This window comes from Gasterosteus aculeatus, chromosome 4, assembly GCF_964276395.1.
Source record: "Gasterosteus aculeatus chromosome 4, fGasAcu3.hap1.1, whole genome shotgun sequence".
In the NCBI taxonomy this organism is placed as follows: Eukaryota; Metazoa; Chordata; class Actinopteri; order Perciformes; family Gasterosteidae; genus Gasterosteus; species Gasterosteus aculeatus.
In genome coordinates, this window is record NC_135691.1 from 24,207,608 (window position 1) to 24,231,153 (window position 23,546).

The 23,546-nt window shown below is 41.7% G+C and overlaps 1 protein-coding gene and 1 pseudogene across 2 annotated transcripts; one reads left to right on the plus strand and one right to left on the minus strand.

The window, feature by feature from the left end:
• The window catches only part of LOC144406162 (uncharacterized), a 69,769-nt pseudogene extending 46,223 nt beyond the window's left edge, over positions 1 to 23,546 (minus strand).
• Positions 13,841 to 19,992, plus strand: strap (serine/threonine kinase receptor associated protein). 2 transcript variants are annotated; one of them, XM_040174510.2, is made up of 9 exons: positions 13,841 to 14,532; positions 14,702 to 14,837; positions 15,866 to 15,947; positions 16,047 to 16,119; positions 16,838 to 16,937; positions 17,863 to 18,000; positions 18,349 to 18,485; positions 18,598 to 18,747; positions 19,068 to 19,992. In XM_040174510.2, exons 1-9 carry the CDS (start codon positions 14,421 to 14,423, stop codon positions 19,121 to 19,123), a joined length of 984 nt encoding a protein of 327 aa, XP_040030444.2. In that variant the 5' UTR covers positions 13,841 to 14,420; the 3' UTR covers positions 19,124 to 19,992. The 2 variants fall into 2 exon arrangements, with proteins under 2 accessions (XP_040030444.2, XP_077957580.1); XM_078101454.1 differs by lacking the exon at positions 17,863 to 18,000 and having other exon boundaries at positions 14,056 to 14,532.

Genomic DNA, 23,546 nt, shown 5'->3' on the forward strand with positions numbered 1-23,546 from the left:
AAGAAAAATAACAGAACATCAACTTCTAACAGAACTAAAGATATTATTCTTTGACATTTGTTTTTATTATCGCAGTGCAACCGGTTAACCCTACATTTACCCTAAAATCACATGAAATAAACAGCATTAAATACATCTGTAATAACAAATAAATAGCTTAAACGCAGTTAAATCAATGGTTTGAATAAACATATTCTGCCACCTGCTGGTAGAGATGTGAACAAGTTTACTTTCCTAAACTGTCTCTGCTCACGTTTCCACGTTTCCATGTTTGCTATGTCTCCCGCATACCTTGTGGCAAACTCGACCCATTTTAAGGCACCCGCAAGGCTGCGATTGGTCTGCTAATTACATCCTTTCCGAAGTCTCACATTTCCGGTTTCATAGCACAATACATACCTCCTCACTCAAGCAAATTTAAGAAGCACACACACATACTGTTGAATAAAGTCAATCCTGAGTGCAATTATTTCTTAGTGATATAATTAAGTTAATGCTTATTTCTTGAATACCAGGATATATAAAGAATAAAGAGGATCAATTTTCCTTTTGTTTTTCAGTTTAGAAGAATAAGCTCATCATTACTGGGATGTCAAAGGTCTGTCAAAAACTACACGAACAAGCGGATTGTAGAGGGGATTTGATGAAATCAACTAACAGACTGATAAGACATTGCAACTTATAGTTGCCCTGAACTACTTTCTTTTTAAGTGTAACACTTGAATCAAGGATTTAAAATATTATGAAAAATTCTTAGAACCAATGGAAATAAACATGAAAACAAATGCAGCAAAGACATTTGTTTTGGGGAAAAACACAGCACGCTTATTTGGACGAATGTAAGGAAACATGGGTAAAACACACAGGGACTGCGGGAGTGCGGGAAGATGACCAGTTAAAGGAGCTGCAGGCTGAACTGCTGAAGCTCCAGCTCACCAAAATAAAACAGGAAGTGAGCGACAAGAAGCAGAAAGGGAAAGACGAGCGACAGATGGTTGCACAGGCTGCCCCAGCTGGAGGTAACGCCCCTGATTTGTATCCACTCCCACCGTGGGAAGAGACGTCGTAGGGGACAGCCCAAGGGTGGGGTTTAAACCAAGGGGGTGGTTACAGGGGAGGCTATGGAGGTGGGGGGCGTGTCGAGGAGGAAGAGGCAGCCACAAGAGCTGGTATGGAGGGGCACCAGGTCAAGGAGTGTCCTAGTAAAAGAAGATAGGGGAGGGGCAGATGTGTCCCACCCCAACTCACATGCTGCACCGCCACCTAGAGGACAGTACCCCACACTGGAGGACTGGGGCTATAAGGCAGATGCCTCTCAGTGACACACCCCCGAGAGAGACCCGGACAGCAGGGGCAGGGCAGACCCCATGCTGTCACTCACGGTACTACAACAACAACTGCCATTTCTCATTGACACTGGGGGCCACATACTCCACCATACAGGCAGCGGGCTCGTCTGCTATGTCCAGAGATAGCGCCAGCGTTGTGGGGTTCTCCGGGGTGTCACAGAAACTGCCTCTAACAGTACCCCTACCGGCAGTGCTGTAGTGGTAAAATTAGAGGTGGGTAAACTCTGAATTTTTGTGATCATACAGACCTCGACGCGATGCGAAGCAACGCAACACAAAGCGGCGCGACTCTGTAAGGCTGTCCTGGCTATATTGCATTATGTTATCAGTAAAAGTCATATATAATCAATGACAATGAATAAATGTGTACAGTAAAGAAAAGTATGTCAACACAACACAACAAGACAATTGCAGATTAAGAACTATCTACATATGGAGTCTCCTTTTTACAGTAGTTCCCAGAGGGCCTCCTTGTCCTCCACGTCAGGTCCTGCCTTGCACAGAGGAGCCATGAACCCCAGAACGCGTGTTCTGGGGTTCATGGCTCCTCTGTGCTTCTCCTCTCTCTATTCAACCTGGTGTTTCTCCTCTCCCTGTGCTCTCTGCATCATCGCCTGTCCTCTCACTGCCTGAAAAAATATGTTGAATTTAAGAGTTAACCACTTAAGCAGCCTGTCAATTACACTGACAACATAAGTTAAAGGAACACTCATGTACTGCCTATGTCATCATAAATAGCCTATACAGCATATTTTTTTCACATTGAGAACTGACTTGTTTTCTAATAATCTATGTTTACAGTGTATTTCGCTTACAGGCTACTCTACAACTTTCATGACTTAAAATAATTGATTAAGCATATAGGCCTATTCAGTGAAGCAACAGCTTCAGCGTCTACTGTTAGCCGTACAGTGGGTGTACAACAATAGGAAACGTAGTCTTAGCTGTTTTGAAATTACACCAAGTTTATTTCGGATTATTCCAACGGAAGAATACAAGGCGCAGGGAACTTTGAGGTGCGTAAACGCCACTTAGAGGTGCGTAAACGCTATTTATAGGTGCGTAAACGCTATTTCCAAAATTCCAGAGGTGCGTAAACGGTGTTTACGTGCGTTTACCCTCCACTACAGCCCTGCCTACCGGTGAAAGTGGGAAATCAAACATTGACTCATTCTTTTGTTGTTTCACCTCAAGTTCCAGTGAATCTTATGGGAAGGGATCTTCTCATTAAAACAGGGGCTTCGATCTTGTGCGGCCCGGAGGGACTAAGCGTCACAATGATGGATGGAACGGTTCACATTACCGGGAGCCGCTGCGCTGTTAACGGCAGCTCGTCTGCCCGCATCCGCCCGTAGTTATTAGTTATGAACCTAAAATATCACTTTCTAAATCAGTAACATTACAGAATAAATACACAAAGAAACTGAACTTGCTTTTCTCCTTTTGTTTTGTTCTTCTTCAGGTTCTTCTCTCAGCCTAAAATATAGCATGCTCTGGAGGAGAATCTTTTCTTCCTGAATTAAATGAAACGAGATCTTCTTTTTCTGTACTTTGTAATTTGTTTGTCTTTTAAGACAGGTTGTTAGGCAACAGGAGCAACGGAGGTAAAGCTCATGACGCAAGCAGGAAGTATGAGGGGCCGTTTAGGACTTAACTACTGAGACACTCTCACGCACACCACTGAGACACTCTCACGCACACTACTGAGACACTCTCACGCATACTAATGAACCACTCGTGTGCATCTCACTGGTGTTCGTGAGTGAAATTTCACTGGTGTTCGTGAGTGAAATTTCACTGGTGTTCATGAGTGAAATTTCAGTTACACCGGAAGGCGGAAGCAAAGAGTGTGGGTTTTGAACAGCGAAAAGCGCCAATCTTTCGTCCTTCCTTAATATGCTCTTAAGTCCGGACTCGTCCGTCTTTATATAGGTCCACATTTATAAATACTACCATATTTAACTGACGGAATAGTTGATTAAGCAACATTTCTGCAGTTGGTTTATCAACAATTTGCTCCGAGGATGTTGGAGATGTGAGGTCTAGTTAACAGGATCGTCTGACTCCCCCAGCACCGGGCGGTCATCTCACACCGCAGAGAGCAGCCTGTTCTCGGCCAGACCTCTGTGAAATGCTCCGCTTCTATCCACTTTTCCGTAGCGGTTATACATAAAATACGATAGTAAAACTAGGCTGAGTGTTCATAACTTTTAATCTGAGACTGGTATTTTTTTACTGGTTATGTTACGTTTAAATCCATAACTTTATGTTTAAATAGACTACTACGTCTTGTCTGTATCCATGATGTGGAGGCTTGTTGTACTGTATTATCATTGTGCATTGAAACTAAGTGTTTTAATTAAAGGACTTGTGGGGAGACCGTCATTGAAACCGGCAGCAGGGCCCGGTTTTTCAAAAGGTTTAATCCGGATAAAATTGATCCGGATTTAGTAATCCTTTTTTTTGCGATCCGTGATCACGTAATCCATCTTACTTTTGAGCCAGTTTTTCAAAGCAACATCGGATTGGATCAATCTGATCCGGATAGGAACTTTTCAGGATCACCAAATCTGGATAAACAGTGCTCAAACAGGATAGGAAATCACAATGTAGAACTATAGATATGTAAAGAGCAACAAGTAGAATAGCCAGTGTGGGGTCAATACAAGTTTATTTTTATTTGAAATGAAAACACACACATTTAAAAAAAGCTAAAAACAAGAAAAACCCCACTCCATCCTCTTCCAGCAGCCCGCTCATCTGAGACCTACAACACAAACACTGTACATTGAGGATATTTATAACAAGTTTCAAATATAGATGTATGAATTTAAAAAAAGACTTAATGTCAAATACTCCACAATAATTTCAGACTTCCTCATCTGATGTGGAGAGACCAGCTTGTCTGAGCCTTGGTTTGCTGCAGTTTGGTCAGAGTAAGTTGTTTCGAGCAAACAGCAAACAGGACGTGCAACAAGGTACGCAATAGTTAGACACTATATCTGATTTGGATTTCAAAATCAGTGATTGCCATTCTTTGCATTTTTTTGGTTATTCTGTAATCATTGCATGCATCACTAATAAATATTCTAAAAACAAAAATATTTTCAATTGTGATGAATATATATATCAATTAGTGACAGAATAAAATGTATTGTTTTTGGTCAATTTTGACAGCTGTTTGGGGGATTATTTTATAAGGCAAAACTCTTTCTACTTTGCTGTAGGCCTATACAGAAAGGCTGAATACGTTAAAGCCTGCCTAATCACTGTAGCCTGACGGATGAACAAATACAATTATGAATAAATAGGATATCTTGTAAGATACTGCATGATCCAAAATATAGTATTATTTGATACATTTTTAAAGTTTTCATTACATTTTGGGCATGAAATCCACGCTGAATCCACCCTTCTGATGGGATCAGTTTAATCCAGATTTTTTGGATCAAAGTGATCCAAATCCTACAAAAAAGTTCTGAAAAACCCAAACTAAAGGTTTGATCCGGATCATAACCAAGATTGGATTACATGATCTAATCCGATTATGTAATCCGTTTTTTCTTTTGAAAAATCCATTTTCAAGATTTGATCCAATCCGTTATCCAAAATCCTAGTGGATTACTTTTGAAAATCCGGGCCCTGGGGGCCGGTATTTCAAAACTTGTAATCCAGATCAGAATGATCCGGATAACCAAATCCCCCTGTCCCCAGCCACGGATCAACTTGATCTATCCCGGTATTTCAAAACTTTGCCGGATTGGATCAGAGTGATCCTGATACCGGCAGATTGGGATGTCCAAATCCGTCGCGCCCCCTGATCACAGACAGGTGGCACAACTATTGTCTCTAAATGTAAGTAGCCTATAGTCTTGGTCAGTGTTGATGCGTCCTAAGACTAGATGAAAGGCAATCATTATATTGGGTTAACCAGCAACGTAAATCAGCACAAAGTTGAAAGAGAGCTCGGCGATCTCAAATAAAGCAGAGTTCGCACTAATGGGAGCTAACGCTGCTCCATTGACTTCTGTGTTAAGGAGCTAACAAGTTGGTAAATAGGCTAGCGTCTGTATGTCGCGGTCCACAGTCCACATTTGAATGCATTTACTCGCAAGGCATTGTGTGTAGATTTTAAAATGTGTTGTACATATCTTTTTAGGAAACAGTTGTCAACTAAAGGGGCAGCCCTAAAACCTTAATATTTGTTTTTCTTTACAGATGTCTGTGGAAAGAGAAGACAGCCAGTAAACACAGACCTGCTCCAAATGGCATAACCTTTTGAGCTTTGGCTATGAAAATTAAGTGTGTGTGCTGCATGCATGTTAATAAATACATTTGACTGGTTTGAGTGGAGGCCTTTATCAGTGGGTATAACTTAACAAAAAACTGTTACTTAAATAAGGCATTCATATTCAAACTTAAACATTGAAATAGCAGTTTTTCAAACAAAGAACTTTGGGAGCAGTTACACTTAAACTGTTCAAACCATAACATGTAATCGCCCTCAAATCCACCTCTGAGGTGGGATCAGGGTAATCCTGATTTTTAGGATCAAACTGATCCAGATTTCCCACTAAAGTTGTGAAATACTCAACAGCAGTGTTTTATCCGGATCAAGGGCAGGATTGGATTACCAAATCCGAATCTGAATCTTCAGGATCAGATTTGCTTTGAAATAACCGTTTTTAGGATCTGATCAGGATTTAATCTAATCCAGGAGGATTAATCCTGTGGGATCATTTTGAAATACCGGCCCCTGGACATCAGCATCAAAGCGGCTTGATGCGACTTCAAAGGATAATACAAAAAAATATATCCAAATATGAATTATTGAATATTTATTTGTAAGATCTACATGTGTGGTCTCCACTACGGAAAAGTTGGTACAAGGTAGTGTGACCATATCGATAACACTATTAAAGAGGAGAGTATTTTGTGAGGCTGTAAATCAGGGTGTCAGTCATTCCTTGTTAGCGGAGTCGGGGGGCGCGGACGTTACGGCCAGACGGGGGGGACTCTTTAGTCCCAGCGCAACTCCAATAAGGAGGACAAATACGCATTGGGCATTGGTAGTCCGGACGGTCCGACATAAATCCGGACGTCTGGTCACCGTAATACAAGCGGATAATTTCACAGAGGTCTGGCCGAGAACAGGCTGCTCTCTGCGGCGTGAGATGAGCTGACCGCCCGGTGCTGGGGGAGTCAGACGGTCCCGTTAACTACCCCTCACATCTCCAACATCTTCGGAGCAAATTGTTACGAAGGCTGAATGTTGATAAACCGACCGCAGAAATGTTGCTTAAACAACTAACTTCCAGTCTGAAAAAGTCCTAAAATTACATTCCGTCACTTAAATATGGTAGTAGGCCTATTTATAAATGTGGACCTATATAAAGACTGGCGAGTCCGGACTTAAAAGCATATTTAAGGACGTAAGATTGGCGCTTTTCGCTGTTCAAAACCCGCCCTCTTTGCTTCCGCTTTCCGGTGTAACTGAGATTTCACGCACAAACACCAGTGAGATGCGCACGAGTGTTTCATTAGTACGCGTGAGAGTGTCTCAGTTAGGGTGGCCATTCGTCCGGCTTTAGGCCGGACAGTCCGGCTTTTAAATGCCCCGTCCGGCTGCAGGCGCAGCCTTAAGCCGGACACTCGTTTGTCCTCCTTTTGAGAAAATAACTAAAAAGGTCCGCCTTTTGACACATTACCTCGTTAGTTTAATACGTATTGGCTAAAAATGTGTGTCAAAATAAGTAATGTCATTGGTTACATTTTCGTGTAGTCTTTTTTTTTTTACTGAACGGTCGGTAATATCTTTTTCATTATGCGTGAGAGTGTCTCAGTAGTGTGCGTGAGAGTGTCTCAGTAGTTAAGTCCTAAACGGCCCCTCATAAGGAAGTCCCCCCATAGGCCAGACTGTCCCATTTCAGAGACCACTCAGTTCAGCCTATCCGGCATTAAAAATCCGCCATCCATTACAATGAACATATATATTGTGATGTCTTGAGAGGTCAGGGCTCTAAGATGAGGCATGGGTGCGTAAATCAGGACGACAAACAATGGTTTCTAACTTGAAGTTCTCTCTTGTGTTAGCAGAAGGAAAACTATATTCCAACAAAAACATCACTACTAAAAACTAACGTAAATATCTTCAGTTTACTCCTGGTTCATCCTCTTTAATGTAACATCAACCCTCACTCTTTGTTCTCTACCACATGCCAGCTTCCCTCTGGGTAATCAGCCTCATCTCTTTCAGTTGGGCAGCAGCCTTGGGCCCGGCTGCCCTGCTGACTATGGGAATTGGTTTATTACCCAGATGCCTTGATGGGTGGTAGTCCCTGCTGCAACCACTGGGAGGGGATGTACCTCCCATTGATGACACTCCCTCTCATGACATCACAATACGCATATACACACACATACGTATACATACACATGCACATAAATATATATGTATACATATACACCCACCGTGTGTATGTATATGTATATACCCTAACCCTCACTGGGATTTTGTATGGGTATGCGGTGGACTCAATCTCAATGACAGCATTTTTTTGCAGGTGTCAGGCCAGTTAGTAAGGTGCGCTTCTGTTGCAGGGATAACTTTTGCGACAAGAAGTCATCCTAAAGTCATTTAGGAGAAGCCCATTCGGAGTACATGGGACTACATAGTTGTCAGATTGGCACATATCATCTTCCAAAAGAAAGATACATCTTTACAAAAGAAAAACATATACATAAAAGAACCACCAACTCCTTCTGTACAAAGAGTACTGTACATAGTGGTGATGGAATTACTTTCATTAAGGAACTTTTCCTAGGTGTGAGGTAAGTTATGTGTATAAAATTTACATAAATCTGGTTGTTAGGATTTGGAGGTTTCAGTTATAGTTGTCCACATGTAACCTCAGTCCAATGATAATTTCTCTGTTAGGTTTTCGAGGTCTTTAGTCCAGACCCGTTCAAAATGTAGTCTTGTAGGAAGATAGAGAAAAGAAAAAGTAATGATACTTATCCCTTAGTTTGGTTGAAGTTGATTTTATCAGATTGATCCCAGTTTGTGTATGTAAACGGTAAAACCTCAAAAGATTCTGTGCTTGGACCGATTTTATGTATCCTATATGCTTCCTTTAGACAATGACATCACGAAACACTGCACAAACTTTCATTGTTATGAAGAACATACTCAATGGTACAGTATCTATCGATCAAGACAGACGAGAGCAGCCAGCCTGCAGTTCAAGCAAAGGACATCAAAACCTGGATGACCAGCAACTTTCTGATTTTTGAAATCAGTTGTCTGGTGATATAGTTTCTCTGGATGACATTGCTTTGATACCAGTACCATCGTAAAGAATCTTGTAATTATCTTCGACCAGGATTTTGAAAATATGGCACTTCCTGTCTCAAAGTAATGTAGATCATGGGGGTATGTCTAAATTGCCTAGGCTGCATCCTTAACGACGTAATTCGTCGACCGCGTACGTCACTTTCGGCTGCTACTCGGCTGTCCTATTCCGTGTCGGCTCCTCCAAATGCGTTTTGGGGGACACAGATCTCCAAGCGCCAATTTGGAGGACACATCTAATCTATTTTTTTCCGGATCAGTTTTTCTCTCATGCAGTGCGGCCCGACGAGAATTTCATTTATTCAGGACAGAGGCAGGTGAGCCCTCAGCGGGAAAAGAGTTCACTTTTAAATGCAACATTAAGTTACAGAATTCACTTAAATATCTATCGATATGAATGTTAAATGTTATATTATAATATATAAAATCACATCTTAGTTTACGAAATCATTAAGTTAAGCTTAAGTGACGTGATGTTGGTAACCGATGTTGTGTTTTTAATACACATACCTAAAACTCTTAGCTATAACGTTAACTCCGTCATGCTGCCCACCCTCCCTTACCCCTCCCCATACAGACCCTGACCCAGACAGTCCCCTAACCTGAGCACCCCCCTGGGTCCATGTATTGTTTCTTGTGAACATTAATGTACCAACACACATTTATAACAAATATACAACGAGCAGCTCACGTTACCGGGAGCCGCTGCGCTGTTAACGGCTTATCTGTAGTTATTAGTGAAAAGTCAGTTAAACACCTCCACTTTCACACTTTAGAGGCTGACTAACATCCTACTGAGGCTGTGAGAGTTTCATATTTTCATTTCATATATAGTTTCAGTTTCATATGCAGTAGGCCTATATACTTCATATTATGAACAGAAATTGATCAAAGTGAGGTCAGGTAAGCTAGACACATTATGAAGCTGAAATATCACTTTCTAAGTCAGTAACGTTACAAACAATGAGAATAAATACACAAAGAAACTAAACTTGCTTGACAGACTCCGGTCACCTGCTCTGGTCACACTCGGCTACTCTGTTTTGTGGTGTCATTATAAGAAAAGTCCTTGCATACAAGTTAATAAATGTGTTTGCTGTTGGGGTTTTTATTGACTTGTAATGTAATGTAATGATTTCCTCTGCGTTAAGACCGCAATATTACTTTTAGCTAAAGGTACATTAAATTCATTGGAATGTAAAAAAAACGAAAATGTTCTTCTCTCAGCCTGAAATATATCATGCTCCTGAGGTGAAGCATATCTTCCTAAATTAAATGAAATAAGAAGGATATTTTGTTCTCTACTACGTTATTCTGGTTTTACTTTCAAGCGCAGCAGGTTGCTAGGCAACGGGAGCAGTGGAGGTAAAACTGATGACGCAAACAGGAAGTCCTACTGACATCTACTGCTTCTAAAGCCTAATTTATGGTTGTGTGTTTTCAGAGACGCAGGGACACGCAAGAGCCCCTTGCATGCTTTTTTACCCCTTTACAACCAATTTTTCTAGACTAGCGTGATACACTACGCAAACCTCATGCAGCCCACAAGGCTGTGATTAATCTGATAACTACATCCCTTCCGGAGTCTCACATTTACGGTTTCATAGCATAATACCGCTATTTTTAAAAGGAAGATTTTTGAAGAGAGAATCAGAATCAGATTGAAGAGCTTTTGTCGGAAGATCGGAAATATGACCACAACCCGTCATTGGCGGACTATAAGGACGCGCAGATGGCCTCCAATCCATGGAGGATCTCCGTAAACGTTGGAGTACATAAACAAACCAATGGCTTCCACACACAAAGATGTAATTAGTTGGAATGCTTTAAGCATTCCAAGTATTGTTCTTCGAATCTTTATTTCCGACTTATTATTCCTCTATTTCTTCCGCGCCGCCTTTCAAATATTAAATTATTCAGCTCCTTCAGGAGAGGGGAGCTATGACTTTTCAGCTTTTTAGCTCTTAAGCTTGAATTTATATAAATCTATAATCATTAATATTTTAACATAGTTTTCCAATGGAGATCGTTTTTCAAATCCTCTTAAACTTCTTCAACTTTCAGATTCTTCAGCTTCGCCAATCTTTCAGCTACAGACATCATTTCAACTTTCAAATGTTGACACAAGTCTCAACTATTTTATGAAAAAAACTGCTTCTTGATATCTATTGTACTTTTTTCATAATCACTGATTATGTTTCACTAGTTCTTCGCTCCGTTTCTGACTTTTACATGAGTGTGGATTGCGTCTGCTAGAGTGGGGACCTCGAGGGCTAGAGTGTGAGGCAGCACCAGAATCTGGTTAAAAAAATATGGAACTTCTGTCCTTACAGCCAAAGTATACATTCTTGAGGCTTCATTTCTTCAAATTAATGAGGGTATGGTTGTGCTGATTGGATAAATGTGTTCATGGAATCCCAGAGTTCTTTAGTTTTGCTTAAGGAGTGTTAGAGTGACACAACCTCTGCCAAAAGCCCCATAGGCTCCAATACAAATCTGCCGACATATTTCTCAAAAAATGAAGTGTACCAGAAGGTACACGTTTTGTCAACGGCCATAGGAGCCGTATTTATTACCGGACAGACATAAAACACACATCCATGCGTTCGGTAGAGTCTTGGGTCTCATAAAAACACCGTATTTTTTAGATAGCTGTTATAGTTTTGCGCTGAATGTCATTTGTTTGAGGTGTGGATTCTGGGTAACTCGCTGTCCTGTGTCTGCCCTTTGCAGCAGCTCGTTAATGAGCACAGGTGCGCCGTTGCCGTGGTTACTCGCTCACACGCTGCAAGATCTGTCTGTGACTCACAGCTGCTCCTATGACCTGATTAGTGGAGTCACATGACGCAGATATGCTTTCTGTCAACAGACCAACATGATAAAGACACTAGCCCCCCCTCCCCCCCTCCACCCTGACCTCTACTCACTGTTAATCACTCACTAAGTCAGTCTGTCTATTTCTCCTCCTCTCTCTCTCTCCCTCTATCTCTTCCTCACCACCCCTCCCTTCCTCACCCTCTCACTCTCCCTCCCTCTATCTACACCCCCCCACCCCACCCAATCCAATATTTTCAAAATAAAAGCCCCATGGAGGGAATTTTTACTGTAATGTTTGTGATGAGGCCTATTAATTAAAAACGTCTTAGTTTGAATAACAAACATTCTGTCTCCCACTACGAATATTACTCGTACTTCTAGTACTACAACTGATACTTCTACTACCATACTACTAGTATTTCTACTGCTATTAATAATACAACTACTACTACTGTTATTACAAATACTACTATGGCTAATAGTGTTAGTATTACAGCTGTTTCTACTGCTATTGATACAAAACCAACTTCTACTGCTAGTACTACTAATACCACAATTACAACTATAACTACTACTACTACTAATATTACTACAAACAATTTTAAACCTCTTTTTATTCATCTCAGCTTTTGTTATTTATGTACTTTTTAAAATTAATTTAAGCTCCTGCAACTTCTGTTTTGTTTTTCAATATTTCACATTTATTTCAGCTGTTTTCATTTCTGCTTTTTCAGCAAATCTATTGAAATTCCTTTCAGCTTCTCCCATTTCTGTATTTTCAGCAATTTCAAATTCATTTCAGCTTTTCTAATATCTGTAATTTCAGCAAATGTATTCAAATTCCCTTCAACTTTCTGTATTTTCAGCTATTTTAAAAAGTTCATTTTAGCCTTCAGCTTTTTGCATTCCAACGCATTTTCAGCAGGAAATGCCTTTTCTAGTTCTCTACCTAGTGTTCTGGCGGTGGATAGCTCTGCAACACACGCAAGCCTTTTAGAACCATGAATTGAAACAAGTCCATTGACACAACTGCGCAAAACACAGTATTAGTCCCATTACTATTCCTGTCAACATGAATTAAATGCACATCACTACCTTTGTTTGTTCCACAGAGTATTTGTGGTTTAATGCATACAGACAGAAACTCAAGGTCTGCAAACCTGTGATGAGGGAATTCAAGAAGTGGACCAGTGAGGCGCTGGAGGATCTTCGGACGTGCTTGGACTGCACAGACTGGGATGTTTTCAGGACTGCTACCAACAGTATGGATGAGTTCACAGAGGCTGTGACTTCTTACATTGGCTTCTGTGAGGACAGCTGTGTACCATCATGCACCAAGGTGAGTTACAACAACGACAAACCCTGGTTTACAGCGGAACTCAGAAAGCTACGACTGCAGAAGGATCAGGCATTTAGAAGTGGGGACAAAGACTTATACACAGAGTCAAAATACAGGTTCAGCAAGGCGGTGAGAGATGCTAAACAAATGTACTCTGAGAAACTTCATGAAGCTGGGGAAACATGTCTCTGCCTCTCAGTCCATCAGCACTGGTCGTCAAGACAAATTCCTTAAATGTCTGACATATTTTGGTAATAAATGTTTCCCGATTCCTGATTCCTGGTTACTATTACTGTAATCACAAATCCACGTTACTGACTTTGCTTCTTTCCTGAAGTCTTTGTGCTTTCCCTCCCCACAGGTTTCTGTGGATGGTGGTTACATCTGATGGTGGTTGTTCATGCAGTGGTTCCTGCCTTAGAACTGGCTGATAACTCTCAATATTTGAATCATTTCTGTTGTGTGCGTAAAAGCAACTGGCTTATAATGATGCCATGCAAATATTACTAAAGAGACCAAGATGGTGTAGTGCCAGTGAAATGTTTGTGACTGCGGGAGTTAATACTTTTAAAGCTGTATTAAGAAATCTTATGTATAAATGTATCTGCCGGGTTAACATGTCTGAAAATGTAATCATCTTGGGTTTGTAAATATAAAGTTTAGCACTTCACGCTACCAGTCCCCGCTGTGGAGACATTGGTACAGTTGTCTGTTCATAAGCCTTTGTCTATGTACTCTTCTTGTGACCTTGCTTGCATGTTTCTTTTTTAATCATATATATATATATATATATGTTTACTGTTTTGTACTATCTGGACCTTGAGTCTGAAATAAAAGTTGATAAAAAAAGTTGGTATACTGTATGAATTGGACGTTCTGTCGGTCTTATACGTTGTTCATTCTGTACACATACAGATCCACTGCCGTTTTCCCTAAGGTTCTTCCTTTTTTCTCCCTGTGGAATGGGGGAGTTTTTTCTCTGCTGATATGAGGGTTTTGGGACAGAGGATCTTGCATGTGTGCAGACTGTAAAGCCCTCTAAAGCAAATTAATTAGTAATTTTGTGCTATACAAAATAAAATTAATTTAATTTAATTTTGTTTCTCATTTATTCATCTGGATATTTATCTAACTGTGTCTAAAAAGTTGGACACATATTTCCCAGTCAGCCAGTGATCCTTCGAATAGGTTAGTCCTTTATTGTGAATAACGTCACACCGGAAGTATTACCTTTGTTGTGGCTGGCGGAACGCCGGTTACAATATCTCTGCGATAGCTACGCCGCGTTGCAGGTTGCTAGTTAGTTGCAATGTTGTAGCTATAGCACGATAGCCATTCATTTGCTGGGAGGGAGATCCGCCGTTTATTTTGACCAACGTACGGTGGTATTAACGTTACTAACTAATTTGCTTTCTAACCAGCAGCCAACTGCTAGCTAGCGGAAATTACTTGCCTAAATAGAAGCTAGCTTGTCTTGCCATTATCATAGCCTAGTAGCCCACCACGCTAGCTAGCAAGCTACCACCTAGCGTCTTAGTGTCTTCTCCCTCACGGCTGGAGGACCATGGCGATGAGACAGACTCCGCTCACCTGCTCTGGTCACACTCGGCCTGTGGTGGACTTGGCCTTTAGTGGAATCACTCCTTATGGCTACTTCCTCATCAGTGCCTGCAAAGGTGAGACCAATGGACATTATATGAGCGGAAAAGTGTCTTAACATTTATAATATCCGACTTTGAAGCGGTATGGCTTATTTCATGGACACCCGTGGACTGCTGTACATACAGGCGTTGTGCTTGGACGCTCAGTTAACCACTGTATCCTTGTTGCATTTCTTGTTTTAAGATGGCAAACCCATGATGCGCCAGGGAGACACAGGGGACTGGATAGGAACGTTTCTGGGTCACAAAGGTGCTGTCTGGGGAGCCACTCTGAACACGGACGCTACCAAGGCCGCCACCGCCGCAGCGGACTTCACAGCGTGAGTGGACAGTCGAGTCCGGTACGGGGCCTACAAACTCCGGCCTATTACTGTCTGACTGCTCACGTTAACTAACTGGTACTGTTCATTGTTCGAGTACATTGCAGCAAAATATGCAAAACATGTGTTGAAAGAGGTCGTATTTGTCCTGTATCATGAAGCTATATCCAGGTGGTTCCCATTTGAGAGGGGTATAACCATGGTAACAGCCCTTGGTGTGACCATAATAATAGCTGTAATCCTAGGAGGAATAAAGTCATATAATCAAACAATCATGAGAATCAATATAGAGGGGTAGACACTGCACCTGGTTTCACAGAGTCGGAGTTGCTAGTACACTCAAACATATTTTAATTTGACTGTTTCCAGAGCCATGTAGGGCGTCTACATCACTCCTCTGCAGTGCTAATACGGTCGCTGGTTACAATAAACAAGACTGTTGGTTACATATCAAATGCATCAAAACAAACTTTTTATTTTATTTCTTCTAAGCATATCCTCCGTCCGTAGCTTTTCTGTTTTGCTTTTTGAAATAGTTGAATAAAGCTGCTTTAAAAAGCACTACATGCAAAGATGAATGTTCATCCAGTATGCAGCAATGTTGTCTGTTGCCAATTAAAAGATTGTTGGGAAAAAATAAAAATAAGGTTCATTTTGAATGGACAGAAGGTCTATGACCTCTTGATCTGATGCATGGTGTTCCTGAGATAAACTGATGTTTGAGGATGATTTGTGAACAAAAGTTTCTCTTCCATCTCTTTTAATCGTGGATAACAATGCTATCTCTCTCCTGATGTGGAGGCGACCAGTGGAAACTGATCCAGACCTTCCATCCCCTGAGCTGGGGGACACTGATGTTTCTCACCTTATATAACTGAGGAAAGGAAGAATAATTTGAGTTGTCTTGAATCATGACTTTAATGTGGTTCAACTCTGCTCCATGCTTGCAAGAATATATTAAATGTCCTGTTCATTTTACAACAGTGTCAAATAAGAGTTCTAACAAAGATTTATTGTGTGCGTTTCAGAAAAGTGTGGGATGCGGTCAGTGGAGACGAGGTCCTCTCACTGGCACACAAACACATTGTTAAGACAGTCACCTTTACCCAGGTCAGTGTAACATCTGAATATAGATCAGCAAGGAGGTACATTATATGTTTTTTTTGGGGGGGGGATGTTGTCTCTCAATATTCTTCTTACTTTCCTCAGGACAGCAACTGTCTGTTGACCGGTGGAAATGACAAGTTGCTTCGTATCTACGATCTCAGCAACCCTGAAGCAGGTATGCCAATGTGTCACAGAGGAAAGTTGCACACATTGCATTTGGATACATGTAGTATTTGATTGTTTTGTGAGGTTTACGATCTGCCTCCCCTTTAGGCTGTAGATTCTTCTCTGTATGATGAAGAATATGCTGCTCCCTACTGGAGACGGAATCGCCTTTCCACTTAAAGCCTAGTTTATGCTTCTGCGTTTTCAGAGAGAAGGACACGCAGACGCAAGAGCCCCTTGCGCGTCCCTTACGCGCTCCTTGCATGCTTTTTCACCCCTCCTTGCGTCCTTGCATGCTTGCGTGCGTCGACCCATTTTTCTAGACTAGCGTCAAAAGCTATGCAAGCCTACTGCAGCCCGCAAGGCTGTGATTGGTCTGCTAACTACATCCTTTCCGAAGTCTCACATTTCCGGTTTCATAGCACAATACCGCCATTATTAAGGGGAGATCTCAAACAATCAACAAAAAACCTGTTACTCCACAATACTGTTCTGGCGGTGAATTGCTTTGCGACATGCGCAAACCTTTTTGAACCATGAATTGAAACAAGTGCGTCAACACGACTGTGCGTAAAGACGCAGACACAGAAGCATGAGTCAGCCTTTAGTGGCGTGGGGAAGTCTTTTTACCTGTGCATTGTAAAAATTGAAGAATTGACGCAACTGAAATGTGTGTTTATTTATTTGTTCTCTAATGTAGTGTACTGTGGCATGTTTGTGTCCCTAAGCACCTCAGGAGATTGCAGGTCACTCCTCAGCCATAAAAAAAGCCTTGTGGTGTAACAACGACAAGCAAATCCTCTCTGCTGCTGATGATAAAACCATACGGTCGGTAAAGTTCTTTACCTTTTGTTTGTGTTTCAAACTGTCTAATAGTTGTCATGATACCAAAATTCTGACTTTGATACAATACCTTCCATAAATATCATAATACCCGATACTTACAATTGGATACAATACCACAAATACAATGTATATGATAATACAAATACAAAACGATACTGGTATATTTATCTATAGTAGTAATCTGTATGGTTCCCTTTTTTACCAGCTTGTTCTTGCCAAGCTTTTTGAAAACAATTGTCATTGATGTTAGTATTAGCTAACAGCATGATATTAATGAAAACTACATGGTGCCATCATAGCAATAATTATACATGGCTTTGGAATGCAAGCAAAGTATTTCCGCATCACTTCTGGCATCTTTTTCCCAACATGCCGAGGATGGTCCGCAGGAGCTTTTGCAATTCAGGCCATGGCTGGACTCATTGTCAAACAAAAATGACCGTCTATCCTTAACTACTGTTCCTTGACCTCTTTGGAAAATGTCACAGGGTCAAGGAAAGCTGGTTAGGAGAATTCATGAAGAGTTAAGAAAAGACAGCTGTGGCTTTTAGGGAATCCAACCCTGCTTTCACTAAGCTTCGTAGTTATGATGCGACAGGAGATGCCTGTTAGTAACGTCAGTGAGAAGCTGCAAAACTACTATTTCTCTAAAGATGGACTACAAAGAAGCGCATCTTGGATGCCTTCGTCCATGTGTTGTTATAGTGCTGAGTCAAGCAGACAATAAAAACAACCAGGTTCAAAGTATTACGGTTACTCACATGATCTGCGTTTCTTGGTCATGATCGTTAAGACCAGAGTAAATACAAAATGCATTTTTTAAATTACTTGATTTATTAAAGGGAAAAAGATCAATGTTAGATCTCGCAATACTGTGTTTTATGACTTTAGTATTGTGTGTCTCCAGGCTGTGGGACCGGAGCTCCATAGAGGAAGTGAAAACGCTGACGTTTGACACGTCCGTGAGTAGCATGGAGTATGTAGCTGATGGAGAGATACTTGTGATCACATATGGAAGGACTGTGGCTTTCTACAACGCTCTGAGGTCATTAAGATTACTGTACACCTCCAGGCAACAACAAATATGTACAGACTAATGTAAATTAAATTAGTGTGGGTCAATGGGGATTCTGTCCACAATATACTTCTGAGATCCATAAGAGAACAATTAGCTCTGTTACTGTTTCTTTGATGGTCATCCATAACAGCGAAGCAACGTTGTCTGAGCTCATATCACAATTTATTTTATTCTCTTACATACAAATACAATACAGATAAAAACTAAAAATGTATTCAGATGGTTATTACTGACTAAGCTATTGCTTTATGTTACAAACATGTAGCATTCCCACCATGACATCAACTAAATAGAATGATTTTTACCATATTCCAGCCTGGACCTCATCAAGACAGTGGAGGCCCCAGCTCCCATCAACTCAGCCTCCCTCCACCCAGAGAAAGACTTCTTTGTTGCTGGTGGAGAGGACTTCAAGCTCTACAAATTTGACTACAGCACCAAGGAAGAGCTGGGTGAGCGGAGCCTTTTCATCCAGATCACAATCTCTGGGTCATTTAAACCCCTGTTAGACTACAGTTAACTCAACTTTGAAAGGTTTAATTTAGTTGTACTTTATGTCTACAGAGTCGTATAAAGGACACTTTGGTCCAGTGCACTGTGTTCGCTTCAGTCCGGATGGGGAGCTGTACGCCAGCGGCTCTGAGGACGGCACGCTCCGGCTGTGGCAGACGGCTGTGGGGAAAACCTATGGGCTGTGGAAGTGCGTCCTCCCTGGTAACTAATTTATTAAGTCTGAGATGCTAAACTTTGCATCTTCATTGAGGAACCTTTCGTCAGATAACATACAGTATCTACGCTAGTCAAAGTTTTTTATGATTATACTGTACAGTTAATATATTGTTCATCAAGTAAAAAAATTCATCACTGTAGTTTGAAGCCAAGTACTCTATGTATTTATATTTACACTGTTGTTTAACATATTGTTCAATTTGAAGGAAAAAAAGTATCTGTTTAGGCAGCGGTATCGGAAAAAACCCGTCCCATCCCTAATGATCCCTCTATTTTTTTTTCTCATTTTCTGTCTAACTCCTTAGAGGACCTGGGGGCAGAGAACGCTGAGCAGCTGTACACTACGACCCCTGAGATTTAAGCATGAGGAAAAAGCAGTACTTCTTGGAAATGGAATGATAAGAGGAAAGAACAACAAAAAGGAAACGAGCTGAGGGGTGTTCCAGTGTTCTATCTGGCCCCAGCAAGGAGCAGTCTAGATCATCTCCATCCATCAGGAACTGGTGTGGATGTTATGACTGCCCTGTCTGTCATAGACTAACTTACACACACAAGTATACCCGCTCAGTGATTTTAAGTCATATGGACAGTAAGAGCTGCAGAGTAAAGCAGTAGAGTGTCACCTCACGGCTGCCTGCTTTCTCTCTCAATAGCTCCGTCCTGTCAGTCTGCTTTTTTGTTTTTACTTCCCTAAAGCCTTCAACCCAACCTCTCAATCAGGTTTGGGTTTTAAAATTAAGATATTTAAAGAGCTGGACCGAGGCTTTTTTCAGTTCATAGTTAGTTACAAGAATACCGTAGGTAGTTGCAGTTTGTGCTCAGGTGAAGCACTTTCATTTCATCAAGAATATTGCGTTGAGTATATGCTACTTTTGTAATGTTTACTGGTTGTATATGAAGTAATTGTTCAAATTAAAGATATTATTGTTTTGTGACAAAGCAGAAAGGTAAGAAATGCTGCTGGGTTTAATTTCTCCATTTTGGTTTTTGTCCTCCATTAAGTCCAGTGATTAAATAAACAAAGCCATTACTGTTAGTTTGTAAAAGTAATGCACTGAGACAAAGCTGGGTTGTTGTATTTTTCATTATTTTTAGCAGCAGATTTGGATGAATAGGAATGCATGAACGCTAAATTTAAAGAGATAATGCCATAATAACTAAACAGTCGCACAATCTGCCATTTGTGGTTTCATACTGAATATGAAAATAAAACCTATTGTTAACCGCTCATTACGTATGGTTCACTTTTGAATGGTGGATCGCAACCAACTTGTCCAGGTGCATACCGCCACCTACTGTACCGGAGTGTGCAGTGTTTCGTCCCTGCTGGCAAATTCTATCCTTCAAGAGGTTTCTATCAGTGTTATATTTTCAGCACTTCATGATAACATGTTACACGTCTTTAGTCTGCTTGCAAATATTTCACTTATCTGATCCCGTTTTTGCCATCAAGAACAGAGTTGGGTTCAGTCCTGTGTGTCCGAATCTTAGCCATCGTATAATACATTTACATACATGTTTACAATGCATTTGTGGATTTCTGTAGGTTATGATAATGCCTTCCTTTGCTGCTGTTGTCCCACTTCCTTTGCCATAGTTCCCCCACAGCTTCTCATGACCGCTTTCGCTTCCCCTTTACTCAAAGGAATATTCAGTATTTCCTCTTCTCTGATCTTAAGCGCTTTCTTTGCAATCCTGTCTCCTCGCTCATTTCCCGCCACAGTTAAGTGCGCAGGAACCCAGCACATATGAACACTTAAAGGCTGACTCATGCTTCTGCGTCTGTGTCTTTACGCATAGTCGTGTCGACGCACTCGTTTCAATTCATGGTTCTAAAAGGCTTGCGTGTGTTGCAAAGCAGTACCCCACCAGAACAATAGGTGGAGTAACGTGTTTTTGTTGAAGACGACCTAGAGAGTCATGTCTTTGTGTGTGGAAGTCATTGGTTTATTTATTTATCATAGACTTTATTGCCCAGTGCATCGCCACTGTTGCTTTTCATCGCGGACACATTTGTTCCGTATTTTCCTCCACAACTCGACCGGCAACGCAGAAGCAAGGCCGGCGCATGCTTCTGCGTTTGCGTCGACGCACTCGTTTCAATTCATGGTTCTGCGTGTGTTGCAGAGCAATTCACCGCCAGAACAACAGGCGGAGTGACGTGTTTTGTTGAAGATGACCTAGAGAGTCACGTCTATTTATTTATTTGTTTATTTATTTATCATTGACTTTATTTCCCGTGCATCGCCACTGCTGCTTTTCATCGCGGACACATTTGTCCCGTATTTTCCTCCACAACTTTGCGCACCTCTCGACCGGCAAACGGCGTTTGAGGAGATCTCCCTCCGTGAATCCAACCCGCTTCTACAACCCGCCAATGACGGCTTGTATAAGCGGTCATATTTGGGTATTTCTTCTGACAAAAGTTCTTCAATCTGATCCGTTCTCTCGTAAACATTATTCGTTTTAATAATGGCGGTATCGGGCTATGAAAGCGGAAATGTGAGACTCCGTAAAGGATGTAGTTAGCGGACCAATCGTAACCTGGTGCGTTGCGGGAGGCTTGCGTCGCTTAAATGGCTCGACACACGCAAAGAGGTGTGAAAAGGCACGCAAGGGACACGCAAGGGGGTCTTGCGTCTGCGTCGCTCTGAAAACGCAGAAGCATAAACTAGGCTTAAACCAGGCTTTAGTGGACGCGGGCAAGGAGGTGTGGAAAGTCACACAAGGGACACGCAAGGGGGTCTTGCATCTGCGTTTCCTTGCGTCGCTCTGAAAACGCAGAAGCATAAACTAGGCTTGACTGATGTCACGTACAACAGCGGAGAGTCCAGCGGAGAGTCCTGTTGCCTTTGTGTTGTTGAAAATGAGTCAATTTATTTGCCAACTTTACTCCTGTTACACGTTTACCATACATCCACCCGGAGCGTTACATGACACTACCCAGCGTGTGTGCGTTTTTTCTATCCCGGCTGGAAACACCTGCCGAGCGCCCAAAAGTTCCTACACTATATAGGCTGACCCCCCCCCCTTCCATCAGATCCTGACACCCATCATAATGGCTCTTACAGACAGTTCAAAGATAGGGATATCACCAGTGTTGGGAGTAACTCGTTACTGTAATTCCACTACTTTTAGCGGTAACAAGCATGTAACGAAGTATTTTTTTTAAATAAAATAACGAGTTACAATTACTGAAATTGAAATGAGTTCGTAACTCGCGTTACTCTCGTTTGTGACGCGAAGCGGAGGGCCGGCAAATAGTAAATAGCTGCCTGTCAGCACAAAATAGTTGTGGCCACCAAACGTTGTGTGTCACAGAATAGTCGGCGTACGTGCATGTAAACAGCATCGCGTCGCTCATGATGAAAGATGCTCCAGGCGCCGCTCCACGCAAACAACCAAGGCTCCACTTTACACGGACTGCAGCGCAGCCGATAAACCTGGCAGAGCTGAATAAATTGATTGCGCGGTATTTTGAAGATAAGATGCATCCTTATCAACTGTTGAGTCAGTTGCCTTCAGGCAATGCCTGAAACAGTTATTTTGTATTAAGTAAAGGACTTTTGTACTATTGCTTGATTTGAAGGCCTGTTGCCCTGTTGATTACAATAAATAGGTCTAAAAAATATGTTCGTGTTTGACTGTTCAGTACTATTTATATTCATTACATTTAAAAAGCAGACATAAAAGTAACTCGTTACTTTCCAGAGTAACTAATTACTGTTGATACACAGTAACTGGTAAGTAATTCAATTACCTTTAAAAGAAGTAACTAGTAACTAACTAAATACTCATTTTCAGTAACTTGCCCAACACTGGATATCACACTCCATTGAGAAATGACGATTGGTGCCTTTTTGGCTGTGCAAGCCTTTTTGGCTGTTTTACCGCAACGCCTGAAATATAGGTGCATTTTATTTTGAAATGCATGACCGCAGTCTCGGGCCTGACCTCTTTATTGAGGGGAGAGTGTGGGTCGGGATGTAGGGTTTGACCATGTCCTGGATATAAGCTGGGACCGATCCATTCACAGCATGGTATGTTTTTAACTGGATGTGGGCAGCCACCGGTAGCCAGTGAAGAGAGCTGAGGAGTGGAGTAGTGTGGGAGAATTTTGGAAGGTTGAAGACCAGTCGAGCTGCTACATTCTGGATGAGCTGCAGAGGTCAAATGGCGGTAGCAGGGAGACCTGCCAGGAGTGAGTTGCAGGAGTCCAGGCATGAGATGACAAGAGCCTGAATCAGTACCTGCGCTGCCTTCTAAATGAGAAGGGGACATATTCTGATGTTGTAGAGCGTGTATCTACAGGATTGTGTTGTCGCTTTGATCTTGGGAGTCAGGGAGAGTTGGCTGTCAAGTGTCACGCCGAGGTTCCTAGCAGTCAATGTTGGCGTTAACACGGAGTTGCCAAACTTGACCGTCAAGTCCTGGGCCAGAGAATCTTTTCCCAGAAAGAGAAGTAGTTCAGTCTTAACGGGGTTGATTATCAGATGGTGACCGGACATCCACTGAGAGATGTCAGTCAGACAGGCAGAGAGCCGTACCGCCACCTGAGTGTCCACCTTACCCTCCTGTGTAAAGATTCTGCAATTTAATGAGCATAATACGTAATGGTCACTTCCTATGTTAGACTTGCTCAATATATCCCATCCACACAAGATATTTCTGGAGACAGAGGTGAGATCCAAGCAGGATACTGCATTGAGTGACAAACTAATGCTCTTTCCTCTATAAAGTCTTCTACTTCCGATCTGTTGCTATTTGTACACTCACTTTCCCAT

What these genes read in the sequence shown, in the direction of transcription:
- strap (XM_040174510.2), top strand. Translation starts at nt 14,421, where the DNA reads ATGGCGATGAGACAGACTCCGCTCACCTGCTCTGGTCACACTCGGCCT. An exon ending in GCCGCAGCGGACTTCACAGC is followed by an intron (nt 14,838 to 15,865) that starts GTGAGTGGACAG and finishes TGTGCGTTTCAG; the next exon opens with AAAAGTGTGGGATGCGGTCA. An exon ending in CAGCACCAAGGAAGAGCTGG is followed by an intron (nt 18,486 to 18,597) that starts GTGAGCGGAGCC and finishes TTATGTCTACAG; the next exon opens with AGTCGTATAAAGGACACTTT.